This window comes from Ursus maritimus, unplaced genomic scaffold (assembly GCF_017311325.1).
Source record: "Ursus maritimus isolate PB19 unplaced genomic scaffold, ASM1731132v1 scaffold_14, whole genome shotgun sequence".
NCBI lineage: Eukaryota > Metazoa > Chordata > Mammalia > Carnivora > Ursidae > Ursus > Ursus maritimus.
Window position 1 is genome coordinate 62,161,478 of NW_024423786.1, and position 19,180 is coordinate 62,180,657.

At 49.2% G+C, this 19,180-nt stretch overlaps 1 protein-coding gene across 1 annotated transcript in view; it reads left to right on the forward strand.

Annotated features, from left to right (window-relative positions):
- Positions 1–19,145, forward strand: part of GLP2R (glucagon like peptide 2 receptor) — a 40,168-nt gene extending 21,023 nt beyond the window's left edge. Inside the window, exons 9-12 of the mRNA XM_040628331.1 lie at positions 2,447–2,535; positions 9,062–9,200; positions 17,716–17,757; positions 18,706–19,145. Coding sequence (XP_040484265.1) covers positions 2,447–2,535; positions 9,062–9,200; positions 17,716–17,757; positions 18,706–19,050 — 615 coding nt within the window. The 3' untranslated portion in view covers positions 19,051–19,145. The remainder of the gene's footprint in view (positions 1–2,446; positions 2,536–9,061; positions 9,201–17,715; positions 17,758–18,705) is intronic.
- The last annotated feature ends 35 nt before the right edge of the window (positions 19,146–19,180 follow it).

Here is a 19,180-nt window from a genome sequence, read left to right on the forward strand (position 1 = left end):
GTTTTCTCTTCGTGATGAAAAGCAGATATCCCATTAAAGAAATAAATGACTTGGTTGCGTTTAGTTTGTATTTAAGTGTTCTGTTACTAAATATTCTTTGGCTGGGAAGCTCCATCATTCCTGTTGGCTGGTGGATTGGATAAATAGAGTCTTGCCTGAAACTGCAGACTGTTCGTTTTGAGCACTGATTCCCCTGGGGCCAAGAAGGCAAGTCACAGGAGGTACATGTTGGATTCTGCCGCTTGTGTTTCAGTATGTGGTTCTAGGGTTGTGTTTCCAGGCGGGGGGCATTAGTACTGGGTCGGCTCAGTATTTGTAGACACTTTACTCCATTAATTGTCCCCCAATCACCGTCTCTACTGGCTCTTTCCTCATTGCATAGGGGCATTCTTAAGTCTTTTCCATTTTAAAAACAACTGTAACCCCAAACGTCTTCCACCTGTGCACATAAAAGAGGGGAGACATTATCCCCATTCTGCATCCCTTGTCAATTTCTGTTCTATCATTCTGCTTCCCTGCACCGCCAAGCCTCTTCAATGTGGTCTACACTGGCTGTCTCCCTCTTCATGTTCAGCTCACAAAGCAAAGCTTCCCACCTGTGAACTGCTCCTTTTCTCAGCTCCTCGTTGCTAAATGCAGTGTTAGTTTGCTTAAATTGCATGTAGCGTTTACCTCCTTACATTCCAACAGCCATGAGCTCCCAGGTCACCACTTCGTTTGCTCCTACTGCCCTGGCTACTCTTTCTCAGTCTCTTTTGTTGCCTCCACTTCCGCCACCTTTCTCTTCATTACCAGCTGAGTTCCTAACCCTTTTTTTTTCTCCCAGTCTACCTAGCCTTTCTGGGCAATCTCACCTCTTCCAGCGCTGGCTTCATGTTCCAGCTGGGACCTCTCCACCGAGATCCAGACATAAATATCTCACTGCCTTGGGACATCTCTTGCATCCAAAATAACTAGACTTCTCCCTCTTCCCTCTGCACTGCTCTTCCTCCTCCCATCTACTGTCAGTGAATGACACTACCGCACATTTGAGATCTGCTGAGAAACTCCGGGTCATCTTTGACCTCACATCCAGCCACTAACAAAGGCCAGTTGACTCCAACTCCTTAGAAATTTCCAGTCCATCTCGTACTCCCCATCGCTGCTGTATCACCACTGTGGCTTCACATCACCTCTCCATCATTCTTCCCTGGGAACTGTGAACTGCTCCCAGCCAGTCTCCCCTACTCTTCCAATCCATAGCCCCCATGGCCATTAAAATGATCTTTCTGAAATGCAGATCTGATCGGGTAACTCACCTGCCTAAGATTCGTCACTGGCTCTCCATTGCTTTCGGAAGGAGACCCAAACTCCTCCACGTGACCATGAAAGGCTCTGCAGGAGCTGCTGTTCGGCACCCCACTCCCAATCCACTCCAGTCTTACTCTTCACAGATCTTGTTCTCATTCTCCAAGCCCTAGCCACACTCCACCACTCACCCTTCTACCTCTCCAAGAGCCTCATGACGTCTCGTGTGGTTGCTATCAAGGAGTCGGTCAGGGCTGCGGCCATCCGATAGCTTGACTGGGGCTGGACAGTCAGCTTCCCAGGTGGCTCATACACCCGGCTGGCAAGTGGTGTTGTTTGTTGGTAGGAGGACTCAGTTCCCCCCGGTGGGTCTCTCCACAGGCTGCTTGAGTGTCCTCACAATATGGCTGCTAGCTTTCCCTGAAGAGAGAGAGACAGAGAACCAGGTGGATGCCATCGTTTGGGGACCTAACTTCAGAAGTCACATAGCCTCATGGCTGCCATATTCTTTTCATTAGATGCACATAGCTAAGCCTAGCGCACATCCCAGAGGGAAGGGAGAAGTTAGACTCTGCTTTTCGAAGGGAACAGTGTTGAAGAATTTGCAGACATATTTAAATGTTTCCATCAAGGCTGAGCACGAAGGGTGGAACTGTCCCAGCCCATGACAGGTGTGGGATACAGTCCAGGGAGAAGACAACATGCATTTTCCAATAAATTCCATGGCAGCTACAGGACTCAAGTTAGACACCAACAGGGCTGGAGTTCAGAAGAGACAGAAGGGAGACTGTTTAAGTGCAGAACAGGTCATTTTCAGGTAAAGCTGTATTTAATACCCGCTCAGTCACTTACTGGCTGCGCACCCTTGGAAATTGTACTTGCTCTTCTGTGCCCCTATTTTCTCGTTATGCCATGACATAAAAATAGTGTAGCTTCTTCAGAGCATTAGTGTAGGATTAAATAAAACAGCGTGTGGATGTACTGAGATGGCCTCGGGAAGACGGGGGACGACCATGACCTTGGACTACCTGAATGGCCAACTGACACATTTCCCCTGGGTCACATGGACAAGGACCCAATGACCAGCCGCAGGGTGACCTTGCTATTCGTAACCGTGTGGCGTCCATCACTTACTTACCCACATCTGTTTTTTTCCAAGGTCAATTTCTTCATCTTCCTGAAAATTGTCAAGCTTCTCATTTCTAAGCTCAAAGCCCATCAAATGTGCTTCAGAGATTATAAGTTCAGGTGAGTGGTCTGCGGTCGGCATCCCACGGGCCAAGATTGTTTTTGACCCCTTCGGGCTCTTCTGGTTAATGAGCTGCATCAGTATGTCTGTCTCCTAAGACAGGAGTACTGAGAAGGAAATCTCTGAAAAAGTTGTCCTGGGGTCATGTGGGGCTTTTGTCACTGGTGAGGACCTTCTGGCCCCATGGAAATGAAGGGGGCAGTCAGGAAACTTAAATCGCCCCAGAGCAGGAAACTTAAAATGCCCCTAAAAATGGATGGTTGAGCCACTTGGTTGAGCCAGAGGAGTGGTTCTGAACCTAAGGATTTTAGTCCACATCGCAGGCCAAAGGCAGAGATGTGAGGGAGGGTGGGTGGAGCTCTGTTTCTCTCTCACTGACACTAAAACCGGGCCTGACTCAGGTGTCCTGGAAAGGTAGTTTTTCCCTTTATCTAACAAACATTTCATGAACAACTACCATGCGCCTGGCACTGTGCTTGGAACAAAAGGAAGATACTATGTGGACCCTGTCTGCAAGGAGCACACAGCCCAACTCCCCAAAACTAGTATTTTTGGTGTGGGTGCATGTCCGGAGGGCTGATGCTGGCCACGGCCCCAGATCCTCTGAGTGACCTTGGGCCAGTCACTTGGCCTCTTAGGCCTGATTTCTGGGTGTGTAAAATGGGAGTGGCACAGGAGACCCATCTCTTGCTTGTTAGGAAGACCAAAGAAGTTCGTAGATGTGGGTTCTCAGTCTAATCGAATGTGGCATGTGGTCTTTGCCCAGGATCCAGACCCCAAATCCCATCTACCCCAAACCCTTCTTCCAGGAGGTCCCAAAGGATAAACACGCATGGTTCAGCACTGGCAAATATATGCTATAATTGGCCCAAATATTTTGCAAACACCCGTATCCCCAAGGCACTTGGGCTGGCTTGGACAGCACAGAACCACGCCGACTTTCTTGGTGCCTCTGGTGGAGAGTCTAAGTGGCTCAAAGCTTCTCTGGCCCTTCTCCCAAGGCTCAGGCTCTAACTACTCTCTGAGAGTGGAGGTCCAAAACCATGGTCAATGCTGCTCCCATCGTGGGTCCGTTCAGGGGACACTGGGGCATCTGGGAAACCTCACAGAGGACGGCACTCCCAGGAGACAGAAACAGGGAGCAGACAAATCCTAACACACCACTTTCCATGCAGACTGAGGGCCTGCACCCTGCTGTTTTCTGCTCCCAAAGCCCACCATGTCTCACCGGGGCTTTCCTCATGCTCCAGACCCACAGCGCCCCCTATAGAGCGTCCCATTCTGGCGGCTTGTAAGCGTCACGTGACAGCCGGCCCAAAGCCCGGACTCCTGAGACCCTCCCCTGGTATTCAGACTCAGTAGGTATGGAAATGAGCCCCACCACATGGGCTTCCAGATTTCCCCCCAAGAGATTCTGATACACGGTCAGAGGGCAGGACCACTGGGTCAGATGCTTTCGTGAATTAACGCATGGAATTTTCTGGTTGGGCCATGGCAGCTGTGTGTCTAAGCAGCGTCAGTATCCCCTTTTGCAAGATCTCCTTTGGAGTTATCCAAGATTGTGGTTTCCAAACTTTTCTGATCATGCATCTTTTTCCATAAAGAAATTCTTTTTTTTTTTAAAAGATTTTATTTATTTATTCGACAGAGATAGAGACAGCCAGCGAGAGAGGGAACACAAGCAGGGGGAGTGGGAGAGGAAGAAGCAGGCTCATAGTGGAGGAGCCTGATGTGGGGCTCGATCCCCGAACGCCGGGATCACGCCCTGAGCCGAAGGCAGACACTTAACGACTACGCCACCCAGGCGCCCCTCCATAAAGAAATTCTGAGCACGCCCCTTACCATATAGACACGTGGTCTGTTGAACTGACAGAGCTATAGTACAAAATACAACAAAGAATAGAAGATTATAAGGGATAGATTAAAAATTAACACATAGGGCTTCGATTATCTTTCCTTATTATGTTTTCTTCTAACGCTAAATGGATTGTTTTGCATAGCCCCGAACTGTGCATACCCGACTAGGAGCCAGTCATCTAGGGAAGCATAAATCAAGATACTGGGGAGACCCTCGTGGCTAAGCAGTGATTCAGGACAGCTGTTTTGGGGGGAGAAGGAATAACTTTCTGATATATACAACCTGTCTGGAAAGTTTTTTTCCCTTCCCCCACCCTTGTTCTAGGATAAAGCTTGAAAAGAGGAACCTGGGTGCATGGCCCACCTTGAGGCCTCCCAGGGTAAGACACCTTACCTCAGCGAGTTTGCCACCACCTGGGGGCTGAGCTGGGGACCTATCAGTGTTCCCGAGTGGCTGAGACTTTGGAGGGCTGACTAATGCCAGCTGAACTCACAAGAGACTGATGTATAAACCAGACTATACAATTGTCCATTCTTAGAGGCTGGGAAAGGCGGGGGTGGGGCGAGGTTTCCTTCTGGTGCCTGCACTCCTAGCACACTTGACAACAAATAATCCAGAAACTCAAAGCAGTTTCCAGAATGTTGCTGGTGATCACGTCCTCAATGCAGAGCGGTCGGTTCAAAGAATCACTGGCCGTGAAAAACCACCACTGGCCTGCGGTGCCACCTGCCTGGTAAAAGCAGGCTTCATCCCCCAGGGTCCCCACGAAGAGGGCTGCTTCTTTGTGATTTTCCCCACCATTTTGGTGGGCCATCTGCTTTCTGTTTACTTACCCTTTCTCTGTGCAGAATACAGTACAATTGATTAGCTTATGCTCATTAAGGAGCAAAAAAGGAGGGCCCTGTCTCTCAGGACACACCAGGCCACCTTATTTTATTGCCTGGGCTGGCGAATCCTACAGCGTCGATGGGTGCATTGGCCCATTTTTTCTCTGCGAGCAGTGCTAACGTCCTCATTTCTATGTTCCGTCACCCCTGTGGGTCACCCCCACCCCCCAGCTCCCACGGCCCTCTTCCACCTCCCTGTCCCCCTCCAGGTCTGTTTTCCTTTGTCACCCCCTGCCAGAGTGAGGAGGAAGGGGCGACGGGGGCCGGTGCATTTTGTCCAAACTCTGGTAGAAATAGGCCTGCCTGCACCTCGCCCAGATTTTGAGAACGTTCAGAATGTAGCTCTCAAGATTTGGCCCCCTTCCAGGAGTATATTTTAGGAAAGTTTAACTTAAATATATCTAGGTCTTGCCAAAAAGGCAAGTTGCTAGGGGCTGGAGAACCTTCTGTAGCCCTAGGCTTGTCCCTGGGCTTCTGTTCCATCAGAGAAGAGGTGGCTGTCCCCCTGGAGGACCGGTCTTAACGTTCCATGTGGTGTGTGGGGCCGAGCTCTTGCTGAAAATTTACAAAGGAGAATCATTTCTTAACCCGCTGAGCCCCAGAGCCCTTTCCGAAAAGCCTTTCTGGTGGGCAACCAAAAACAAAAGATGTCACAAAAGGCAGTAAAATGGAGCAAAGTCCTTGAGGTGTTAAGCAGCCTGAGAGCAAAGATGGGCTTTTTAAAAAGTAGTGATGGCTAAATACTATTGATCATTCATCAAGTATCAGATTCCCTTATCTCAGCCCTTACCACCTGTGATGTAATCTTTAAAACGACACTGTCCGTTGTATTGTTATTATTATTAATTTTTTTATTGTTTCAACACCTCGTAGCATATTAGTAACAGTATAATCCTCATTTCTACAGACGAGAGGTTAAATAAGTTGCCCAGAGCCCCACGGCGAGTAGCTGGTGGCGCTGGGATTTGAACCCAGGCCCAGACACTGTCCCTGCATTCTGCTGCCTTTGACCGCAGTGCCTTCCCTCCCACTGCGCCTGGCTCTTGCTCCGTAAATATTTGTTGCATCGCTGGATGACTGCAATAAACCAAACAATTTAAATAAACAAATGACCATAGATGAAAATAAGCATAAATAGAGTTCAGAAGAGTAAACGGCCATAGATATTTATGGATTTTCCATCTGAATAGGGACACGCATGGTGCGGTGTCTAAGGAGAAGTTAGAATGAGATCAGGAGTGGGGAATCCCTTCACAGCCATCCGGGGAGCTGGCCGTTTCGAAAACGGCCCAAAGCTTCTTAAAAAGAGGGTCATTCTTCAAAAAATCATCCCATACTACGTGTGGGATTCTGGCGCATGAAAAGGACATTAGTGGGAAAATCGGTGAAATGTGAGTGGAATTGAGTAGAGTCATTTGTCACGTGCCCACGTCGGCTTCTTAGGCTTGACAAGCGTACCGTGGTTATCCAAGATTCAACATTAAGGGAAACGGAGGAAACTCTCTGTACTCTCTTTGCTACGTTTCTACAGATCTAAAAATTTCCCCAAATAAAGAGCTTATTCAAAACACATCATGTCATAGCATGGCCCCAAGAATAAGTCGATGGTAAGATGTGGCTCTGCGTGTAAGTACGTACGTGTCACTGAAACCCACATAAACCAGAGCAAGGGTTGCAAACTCGGCTACTCGCAGGGGCCAAGCAAGGAACGCAAGGTGAGGGCTCTTTGTTTCCTTGTTAACATTACACTTGAATGGCTCTCACCGATGCACGATCCATACGAAACGCTTTCTCTTGCACACGGTTAAACCTCCGTGAGGACACCGCCCATGAGCCGCTGACGTTCCTACCTCTTTAATTCCATGGGGTTCGGTGCGGGGAGGGGGTTCGGTGCGGGGAGAGACTTCTCCAAGTCTGGCCCTTTAAGACAAGTGACTCGGGCTGAAAAGTCATTAGGGATTAAACTCTTTTTTTTTCCCAATGTGTATATACAAGACAGTAGCTTTGTTTGTGCCCTGGATATGAGTCACTTTTGCTAATGTAGGTAGTTTTAAATTAAGAACCAGCTCAATAGTAAAACCGCAGTCGTTCCCAAATGTGGCTGCTTATCAGAATCCCATGGGGGAATTCCTTAAAAATTCACATTCCCAGGACCCAGTGGCCAGAGGTTTTGACTCAGGAAGTTAACACTGGGGCCAAGGAAGCTTGCTACCTATATCTATTTATTATCTTTCTATCATCTTTTATCTATCTATCCATCTATTCATCTATCCTTCTGTCTATCATCCATCCATCCATCCATCTGTCCCTCCATCCACCCATCCATTTACCCATTTATCCATCTATCTCTCCATCTACCCATCCATCCATCCATCATCCATCCATTTAACCAGCTATCTATCCTCTATCTCTCCATCCATCCATACATACATCTATCCCTCCATCCACCCAACCATTTATCCATTTCTTCGTCTGTCTCTCCCTGTATCCATCCATCCATCCATCCATCATCCATCCACCCATCCATCCATCCATCCATTTATCCATTTAACCAGCTATCTATCCTCTATCTCTCCATCCATCCATACATACATCTATCCCTCCATCCACCCAACCATTTATCCATTTCTTCATCTGTCTCTCCCTGTATCTATCCATCCATCCATCCATCTATCATCTCTCCATCCATCCATCATCCATCCATCCATCTATCCATCCATCCATTTATCCATTTAACCAGCTATCTATCCTCTATCTCTCCATCCATCCATACATACATCTATCCCTCCATCCACCCAACCATTTATCCATTTCTTCATCTGTCTCTCCCTGTATCCATCCATTCATCCATCCATCTATCATCTCTCCATCCATCCATCCATCCATCCATCTCTCCATCTATCTTTCCATCTCTCCATCTATGTATCTATTTATCTATCTGTCTATCATCTATCCATCTGTTTAAGTTCCTTAAGGAATTCCAATGGTAAACCATGTTTGGGAACCACTGGTATGCGATATGGAATGTTTGGGCCCCAGCTGTGCACTTTGCATGTGGGTGGTACAAAGGAATGTTTGTCTTTTCGATGTCGAGTGTACACAACAGCGAGCTTCCACACAGCACTTGCTACGAGGAGGATCAGTTTCTCATTTCCTGCGGCCCTTGCCGTCTTGGGGCTCAGGGGTGGCCTGGGAGCTGACGGTCAAGCTCTGCGTGGAGTCTGCAGGGTGTGAGTGTGAAGTCGCAAGCCTCCCTTCCAGACCTGGATTTGTCACTCAGTGACTGTGTGACCCCGGACACGTCATTTGCTTTCCCTTCTCAGGTTCAGTAAAGCACTGACATTGGAAGTCCTGAATAGAGAAGGAGGTAGAGGCACCTGCCAGCCACGTAATAGGAAATCTGTCAAACCTGGTTGGGGTGTAGTGTCCCAGGGTGACAGCCGTCCATGGGGAAATCAAGCCATCAGTCAAAACATTAAGATCTAGAGGCGTTTCATAATCTACATAGGAGAATTCATCCATCCATTCGTTCATTTACTCATTCATTCATTCACTCACTTCATGTTTTCCAAGCATCTGCCATGAGTCAGGTGTAAGGGTGCACCTGTAAGCAAGACCACATTGGCCATTAAGGCATCCGATGTGTAGCCAAGGAGACAAACTGGAAGATGGACTATTTATCAGGATGATAAGAGCTACGATAAAGTCACGCACAGAAGAGCGGGAAACATGGCCCATTCCCAACGTGACCCTCATGAGTTTTTCGGTTGTCATTTGCAGGTTGGCAAAGTCAACCCTGGTCCTCATTCCTCTGTTGGGTGTTCACGAGATTGTCTTCTCTTTCATCACTGATGACCAAGTGGAAGGATTTTCAAAACTCATACGACTCTTCATTCAGTTGACTCTGAGCTCCTTCCACGTAAGTAAGCATCTGAACCAGGATTCCTTGGCTTTGAAGAAAACCAAACGCCCTTGACCCAGACAGGCTGAGAATCGAGAAAGCCCACAGATGGAAACAAAGTTGTCATGTCAGCGGGCTCTACAGCATGAGGGTCTTTGGCATGAAGAGGGCGTGTAGACCAAAAGTGTTGCCTTGATCCTGCCAGCATGACAGAGTGACTGAGAAGGGGAAAGTGCTCTGTTTCCTGGGCTGTAATAGCTGGTGTGACTCACAATCGTATTAAGCGTGAGTGTCAACACGAAGCCTTTTATTACGTGCCTATTTTTGCCACGTTCTCTGCAGGGCATCGTGCACAATGAACATTGTCTGTGCTTCAGGGGACATACTCAGAGCACAATACAACTCGGGAGGAACTAGTGAGTCGAGGCCAGGAGGCTCTCGAAGCTTGCCGGTTGTGTTAAGATGTGTCAGAGGGAGCCGTGGTTCTTTTACCTGGGTATTCTGGTTATCCATCCCTTAAACTGTTTTCCATGACCTAGTAGCTTACGACGACAGTAATTTGTATTATTTCTCATTATTCTGGGCACCAGAAATCCAGGTGGGCGTAGTAAGGATGGCTCACCTCTGCTCCACGCAACGCCCGCTGGGGCTGGAACTTCCAAGATGCTTCGCCACTCTCATGTCTGGTGCCTGAGCTGTGAAGGCTCACATGGCCGGGGCTGGCTGGAGTGGATTTATTTGGGTCAGATTTCTGGGCCTTCACTTCTCACTGCCTGCTATATCCCTCAGCTCCACACAGTCTTAGGGCTTCTCCCTCCCTGCAGGCTCTTCCTCTATCTAGCAGGGCAGTTGAACTTCTCACATGGCAGTTCAGAGCTCCCAAGAGCACAAAAGCAGGAGCGTCTGGGCCTTCGAAATGCCTAGGCCTGAAACTCACACAGTGACACTTCTGTTGCAGTCTACAATTTAAAGCAAATCCCAGGGGCGCCTGGGTGGCTCAGGTGGTTAAGCATCTGGCTCTTGATTTCAGCTCAGGTCATGCTCTCAGGGTTGTGAGATGGAGCCCCAGGTCGGGCTCCGTGCTGAGTGTGGAGCCTGCTTGAGATTCTGTCTCCCTCTCTCTGCCCCCCGACTCACATGCACTCCCCCCCCCAAAAAAATTAAAGCAAATCTCAGACCCAGCCTGGACTGAAGGGGAGGAGACCACACAAGGGCATCAATACTGAAAAGCATGGCTCAGTAGCAAAGGCCACAAAGGCAAGAGACCACCGCACACAGTGCCAGCCGCAGAGGCCCCCCGTACAGTGGCAGCCTTGGGGCCGAGCACCTTAAAATGCAAGTATAAGGTAGGGCTTATGGAATGGAGGAGACAGCCACTTGGCAAATCCCCTCCCCCAAAAGCAGCAGTAAAATTGCACAAAATTGTCAACAGCAACCACTTGAGGGCCCTGGAAACCAGCCAAAAGCATGCAAAAGGTTGAGAAGAGTTTATTGAAGAAAAATTATTAAATCTGAGTAAGAACAGCGGGGTCTGTTGGTTCAGCCTGGAGTGCACCTGTCTTCCAACCTCTTCTCCATCAGTGAGGAAATTCTAGTGAAAACGAGCAGCTTCACTGCAGAAAGGGGCTGACTCGATGTAGATCAAAGAGCAGGAAAAGCCCACACCCCCGGCCTCCGTCAGATACAGTAGTGATCTCAGTGGCAAAGGATCAGAAATGAACATGTCACAGCCTGAGACGGTGATCGTAGCTGGGATGAGAAACAGCCTGGCGAGCTAGCCAGAAATTTAACAGGGGGCTTTGAGGAAGGAGACACCTGTCATGGGCCTTGATCAGCTCCTGCCTATCTCTCTGGGGGGCTGGAGGCTTGTGGACACGTGCAAGGTTGCACACACACCCAGGAGACACAGGAGGTGGAAAGTAAAAAGCCACAGGAGACTGATAAACTGGCTAAACTTGGAATGAGTCCCCCAGGCCACACACAGATCCATTGTCAGAGTGTGGAAGTCTTACTGGTTTAAGGTGGTTGAGCACAACTTCTGACCAGTCATTGACTAATCGTCAAGCTATTATAAACAGGGCAGGAAGTGAGACTTACACACAAAACCAAAATTTTTGAAATGAGCACAGACATCAGTGGCTGTGCACTACAGGGGAGAAAAATTTCACAGAACTAGTGGCCCAGGCAAACTACTAAACAAACACCAGCAACCACCCAGGGAGTGGGGAGTAGGGAATCAGATCCTGAAACTTCCAGTTTTGAACAAAAAAGTTTATGAGACATGCAAAGAAACAGAAAACTGTGACCCAAACTCAGGAAAAAGAAAAGCAGTCACTAGAAACTCTCTGAGAGGTCTCTTGGCAGACAAAGAATTTCAAAGAAGCTATTACAAATGTGTTCCAGAGTGCCTGGCTGGCTCGGTCCGTGGAGCGTGCGACTCCCGATCTCAGGGTTGTGAAATCAAGCCCCACGTTGGGTGTAGAGATTACTTAAAAATAAAATCCTTAAAAATATATGGTCAGAAGATGGAAGGAAACCACGTTTTAGGAATTAGAGATCAGTATGATGACAAAAATTCATCAATTAGGAAATCTCAAAGCAGAGAGAGAAATGATAAAATAAGAACGAATCTGGAAACATTCTGGATTTGTATAGTACAATAATGGAAATGAAGAGTGCCTGGGTGGCTCAGTCATTTAAGCATCTGTCTTTGGCTCAGGTCATGATCCCAGGGTCCTGGGATTGAGCCCCACATTGGACTCCCTGCTCAGCATGGAGTTTGCGTCTCCCTCTGTCTCTGCTGCCATTCCCCCTGCTTGTGTGCACGCTCTCTCTCTCTCTCTCTCTCAAATAACATAAAATATTTTAAAAAAGAAATGAAGATTTCACTTAAGAAGCTTGATATCAGAATCAGGTGGCAGAAGAAAAAGTCAGTTCACTTGAAGATAGGTTGGTTGAAATGATCCAATTTGAGAAATAGGGAAAAAAAGGGATAAAGAAAATAAAAAAGTTTCAGAGACCCGTGGAGCACCGTTGAACATACCAGCATACACAAGGGAGCCCCAGAAGGACAAGAGAGAAAAAAAGGGGCAGAAAAGTCATTTGGAGAAATAATGGTTGTGAACTTCCTAAAGGTGATGAAAAACCTTGATCTGTGAATCCAGAAAGTTCGGTGAATCCCAAAGAAGATAAAACCAGGAGATTCCTACCTAAAAATGTTATAGTCAAACTGTAGGAAGCCAAACACAAAGAGAAAACTCTTGAAAGGAACAAGAGAAAAATGACTCATTACACACCGGGACCAACGATACAAGTGGCACCTGACTGTAACCAGAAACAGCAGAGGTCCCAACGTAGTGATACGACATAATCAAAATGTGGAAAGAAAAACAATTCAACCAAGGATTCTATATTCGGCAAAACTATGTTTCAAGATGAAGGTAAAATTTTAAAAAATACTCAGATAAACAAAGACTGAATTTGTTAATAGCAAACCCTCCTTATGAGAAATATCAAAAGAAGTCCTTCAGGCTAGACGAAAACGTCACCAGTCAGTAGCTCAAATCCACAGGAGGAAATGAAATGCATTAGAAAATATAAAAACACCGGTGAATGCGAAAGACTATAAATATACATTATTTTCTCTTCTCTTCTTTTAACTGTCTTTAAAGACCTTAGATTGTACCAAATAATTATTATAAGCTATATTCTTGCCATAAACTATATTATAAAGATCTAATATATTACGGTAATGACAGGAAGGAGGGAATGAGGCTACAGTGAAACAAGGCTTCTATATTTTGCCAGAATTATATTAGTATTAATATGATACGTTAAGATACATGCTATTATCTCTGGAAAACACACTAAGAAAATAACTATAAAAACCCCCCAAAACAAAAAACAGTCGTCCGAATACCAGCAGAGGCATTAAAATGAAACACTAGAAAACATCTGTTTACCCCCAAATGCTTTTGATCTCTTAGAACCCTCACATTGTCACTGTAAGGGAGAAATTATCCTACCACTTTAGTGCCTTGCCGGTGCCAGTAGTTATCAGAGATGAGGTTTCTTCATGGAGGCTAAGCCACTGCTGGGAAGCCTCAGGGCTTCTCCAACCAGGAGACGCCACTGTCTCCATATTAGACTCTTAAAGCTACTGTCACCAGGCAGAGCCAGGCTCTGACAGCGTAGGGAGAGACTGGAGAGAATGTGCCTGCCCCCCCCCCCGCACACTCCCCAAAGGCCAGAGACAGAGCCCGGGTCACGTGGTTTGGGCACGTGCACGATGGCTCCTTTTCCCTTCTGTTGGAGCTCAGTTGTGCGTGGCTTTGAGCTGAGACACAGGGCCCATTGCTGGCCTTTTTTTTTCCCCATTATGAAACCATGTCTAATGTATTTCAATATTTGGGGGAATTTCAGTGGCGAAGCTTTAATAGTTGGGGTTTCCTGTGTTGTTTGGTGTTTGTCTTCTTTAAAAGGTAATCCCAAATTAGAAATATCAAGAATGAAACAAGAACTGATAGCTATTATGTCAGCAGGATTTGATGGCCTTTCTTCCTCTGAGGGCTTGATTGGTCATGTGAGCCTTGGTCAGCTGATCTCACACACCCAAGGCCCTCTGAGGACCAGATGCTCATGGAGAGCAATGGGACAGATTTTGAGGAAGAATCGTCCTATCAGGGTGCCTGGGTGGCTCGGTCAGTTAAGCACCGAGCCTTTGGCTCGGGTCATGATCTCAGGGTCCTGCTCAGCGGGGATCCTGCTTCTCCCTCTCCCTTTGCCTCCTCCCCCTGCTTGTGCTCTCTCTCTCTCTCTCTCTCTCAAATAAATAAATAAAATCTTTTTAAAAAAGAAAAGAAAAAGAATCAGCCCATCAGACTTCCTTTGGCAAGGGAGCTTATTTTGGTCTTTCCACTGATTGCTATGTGACAACTTACCCCCAAAGCAGGAACCATGTTGTTATCTTTAATGATTCTATAAGCTGGGCCACCTGGTCTCAGCAGGGCGATCCTTTTGATACATGCAGTGTTCGAATGGGGCTGCAAACATCCGAAAGCTCGGTTGGGCTGGAACATCCCAAAGGACCCATTCACATGACTGGACATTGACCCAAGCTGTTGGCTGGGGCTCGGCTGAGGCTCTCAATCACTGAGTCTCGGTTCTCCTCCACATGGCCTCTCCATCTACCTTGGGCATCTCATAGCCTGGCAGCTGGACTCTCAGAGCATCCCCAGAACAAATGTTCTAAGAGCTAGAATCTTCCCACGCTCTTAAGGCATAGGCTCGGAAGTTCCAGAATGTCACTTCTACCATGTTATCCTGGTAGGAGGAGTCACATGGTCATTGTGGATTCAAGGGGAGGGAAAACAAGGTCCACCGTTTCACGTGAGGAGTAGCATATGCCTACAGGGAGGGGAGAGACCCTTGGGGTCCCCTCTGGAGACTCACCACGCCGGATCCTTTGGACCTGCAGCTAGAGCTCTTCCCACCACCATGCACCACCGAGGAATGTGAGGACCAGGGTTTGCTCTGCAGACTGAGCCAGGAAATACACTGCCAGAGCCTGTGCATGGACAGAGGCCTCCCACCTTCTGAGTACCCCTGCCCTGCTCCCCTTCATCCCACCAGGCAGAGGTGAGAGCATGCGCGGGCGGATATGTGGGAGCACATCCGGTGAGTCATATCTTTGTGCATCAGCCCGGATTGGCGCAGACCCAGCAGCTGCCTCCTTGCTGCCGGGACGCTCCTTCACTCTTCCAAGTGCTTATGTCTTAGAGAATTTCACCATCAGGGGATCCTTGGACAGACTGCCAAGTGGTGGTGACATAGGATGTGAGAGCCGTCTGTTCTGTGGGACCCTCCCTTCACACGTGCTTCATCTAGAATCAGAGTTAACCGGACTCCAGCAGGCTCCTAAAACAGTGAATCAAGAACCCAAAGAATTGAATGACATGTTTGTGATGTGGAATCCTATTTTAGCCAACTCATGCGTGAGGGATTGGACACGTGAAAGCAACCCCTTCTAATATATGCCTGGAGGCAAATATAACCCACCCTGCCAACCGTACAGGGCGGCTGGGACCCTCCAATGAGACTGTGTGCGTGACAGTGATAAACTGGTACCGCCGTGCCCCTGTTCAGGAGCTATCACCATGGAATAAAGGATGCACAAGAGAAAGAAAATCCCACACTGGTGGACGGAATCCGAACGTGGGACCGATGTTGGGATAGCCAGCTTGCAAGATCTCTAGCTTCCATTAGGAAGAGCACAGGAATTTCCCCCCAGGGCAACGTGCTACAACTCCTTCACAATTTCAGCTCCTTTCCCGGTACCAAACCTCCCTTATTAGCCACAGGGGGTGAGAGAAACATGATCAAGAGAGATGGGAGAGTCAGCCGGCACTGTGACCTTGACTCTTCAGCTGGAAATGTGTCCATTCCTTGTGAATCCTGGCATTTTACGAGGTTCTTCCCATAGACACTCAAGTACTTGGGTCCCGCACATGTGTGGAGCTCCAGGACCTTAGACACATAGCCCCGGTGCCACAGATACCCACGTACGGGGGAGGCCGTGGCATGCAGGTTAGCGCAGCTGGGTATCACATCAAGAAGCGTAGGAGTCAAGAAACGCTAGAAGACCAACATTGGCTAGAACAGCTTTGATTCCAGACTCCTGGCAGTTAAACAGAGCATCCAGAAACATCTTCCCACGTCAAGAAGAGTATCCCTCTACTGAAACTTCCCCAACACAGGTGCTTTGTAAATGGAAATGGATAAAGACACCAGCCTTGCTGGGGCAGAGGTGGGGAGGGACAGCTAAGAACTCAAGTTGACCGATAACAATGATGTAATTCTGGGGCAGCAAAGAATATAATCAGAGAGCTCACAGCTCACAGTGACTGGAGAGGCTTCCAAAAATTGAGTGGTCGGGAAAGCCCTCTCTTCTAGGGGATATCTGACCTAAGACCTGAATTTTGAGAAGCCAAATTAGGCAGAGATTCGAGGGAAGAATGGTCCAGAAGACAGAAAGCGAGAAGGGACCTCAGTAAGCAATGAGTTGGGCTAGTTAGTCTCCAATTTGGCCCCCAAGGATCTTCGCCTCCTGGCATTCGTGGCCCCGTGGAGTCCCAGCTGACACGGAATAGGGTTGACCTGTGTGACCGCTAAGGTCTTGTGGACGTGAAGGTGTGTGGCTTTTGAGGCCAGGTCATCAAGGGGTTGTAGCTTCCCCCGGGCTCCCTTGGGTCTACCCACTCCGGGGAAGCCAGCTCCCGAGTCACCAGGATGCTCACGCAGCTCTGTGGGGGAGACTGAGGCCTCCTACCACCAACCAGCACCAACATGGCAGGCATGTGAGCCATCTTGGAAGCAAGTCAGGCCCTCAGAACACTGACGTTCCAGCCAACATCTTGTCCACAACCTGAAGATGACTCGGAGCCAACATACCCAGCTAAGCCACCGTTGGATTCGTGGCCCCGAGAAAGTGTGAGAGATGGCAAATCTTGACTGTTTCGATCCACTGAGTTTATACAGCAGCAGGTAACTAGCACATCAGCTTGAGATGCTGGCGGAAGCCAGAAGGCCGGTGGGGCTGGAATAGAGTGGCTGAGGGCAGGCAGGGCACAGGATGAAGTCAGCAAGGCAGACACAGAGCCCAGGTCCCCCTAGTGCCTTCTGTGGTTGGGGGATTTTTACTTTAATCTACGTATGGTGAAGAGCCACGGGCATGAAATGCTCTATCTTCAAAAGAAGTGCTCTGACGAGAGAAGGGGTTATTTATTATCTAGCATAAATGAAAATTTCACGATCAGGTGTGGCTGGATCCAGGTACCCAAACAAGGTTGGAAATCTGTCTCTTACTGTCTCCAGCCTCCTCTTTTCTCTCTGTTGGCTTTGTCCTCAGACAGGCTCTCTCCCTGCAGCTGGGAAGACGCCCGTGTGTATCTCCAGGCTTACTTCGATTACAAAGCTGGCAAACCCAGAGAAGAGAGCGCAACCCTTCCTCCATTCCCAGGGAAAAGAACTCACATTGGCCCTGCTGGGGTCCTGTGCCCAGCTGGGCTGGTTATGGTGCTGATGGCCATCCTAGAACATGGGGACCATGACTGACAGCCCTGCTAATAGCCCAGGGGGTAGGGCAGGGTCCGTTCCCAAAAGGAAAGGATGCAATTCAGGCAAAAATCTAGCCAGTGCTCACTACGGACAAGTAGAAATGGGACTGTGGTCTTGTACAATATTTGGATAATTGAATGAAGAATATAGGGTCTTTGGGATTTAATCAGCATGAACCTACAAACATCTAAGCAAACACTTGGGCACATATGGGTGGTGGGGGTCAAAGTCAGAAGAGAGCCCAGTGAAATCCAAGTTAACGTAACTGGTAGGACGGACTCTAGTTGGCCCCAGCAATGTAGTTGTCTGTCTCCCTTGGGGGCTGCTAGGACGGGGCGGGCCTTTGCCCTTTCCAGGCCACTCCCAGACACATCTTGTCCTGAGTCACACCTCACGCCACCTCCTCCTTTTCTTGCAGGGATTACTCATGGCCTTGCAGTATTGCTTTGCCAACGGAGAGGTACGTCTCCGGAGCTGCCATCCGGGTCCCGGTGAGGCTGGGGCTGGCATCCAGCTGCCCCCGGAGGTTTCTGGTTCTGTGATGGGGGGAAGGGTGCGGCGAGCAGCATGCACTGGGAGCACCCTGTAGGGAGAGCAGGAGGCAGCCCAGACGGCCCAGAGAAGCTGTCAGGACGTGTGAAAGAGCCTCCGAACCCAACCCTGTCCCCGGGGAGCATTAAGTGTGACGGAGGGAACCTGCTTGAACTTTGGAGTCCAAAACTCTGGATTCTGGCCGGGCCTCACCCACTTAGCAGGTCTGAGTCCATCGGGTTACTGTAGCTCTTTGGGCCTCGATTTCCTTATCTGTAAAATGGCAATAATAGCCCTCGCTGCCGTATAGTGTGGCCCTGGCCTTGCTGGGCTCCTGGTAAAGGCCCGATACCTGCTAACTATGGTGACTTCCATTATTATTATTATTATTATTATTATTATTATTATTATTATTATTATTTTATTATTATTATTACTGCTACTACTACCAGTTCTCTGCTCCCCTGGAAAGAGGCTTGAAAGGGAGAGGGCAGGTGGCTTCCTCCAGCCCCCTTTCGACCCACCAGAATGTAAGTTTCTGGACAGCAAAGCCCTCTTCCCTCCTGCTCACTGCTGCTGCCTCTGTCTTCCCTTGGGGGTGCGGGGGGGCTTGTCCACCAGGCAGGTGTCGTATGGCCCCTCCACACTGTAGTCCTTTCTAGAAGATGGTATCTCCACATTTTGTCTCCTTGCCCCACTGTCCTGCTCAGTGGCCACGCACGTAGGCTTGCTCGCTTCTCTCTGCTCGTCTCCCCCAGTTAGACGGTACGTTTCCCGCTGGCCGCGCCCAGGAGCCACGCAGCAAGTGATTGTCCAGGGGACACACGCAGGGCCACGTGACTCCAGCCCAATAACCCGCCCTCTTTTCCCTCCGCAGGTGAAGGCGGAGCTACGGAAGCACTGGGTTCGCTTCCTGCTCGCCCGCCACTCGGGCTGCAGGGCCTGGGTCCTGGAGAAGAACTTCCGATTCCTGGGGAAATGCCCCAAGAAGCTGTCCCAGGCAGACGGCGCGGGGACGCTGCAGAAGCTGCAGCCCGTGGCCGGCGGCGATGCGCCCCTCCTGCACCTGTCAGAGCACGGCCTCGGGGGGCGGGGCGCCCGGCCCCCGCGGGGACACGCAGCCTGGCCCCGGGGCAGGGGCAGCATCGTGTCCGAGAGCAGCGAGGGGGACTTCACCCTGACCCACACCATGGAGGAGATTCTCGAAGAGAGCGAGATCTAGGCTGGAGGCCCACCGGCCTGGCTCTGCTCCCCCCGGGGACGGCGAAGAGTCACCGGTCTCCCCACGCACCACCCCCACCTTGGCACGAAGTTCACGCCCACGTCTCTCATGCTCCAGACCCTGCGTGGAC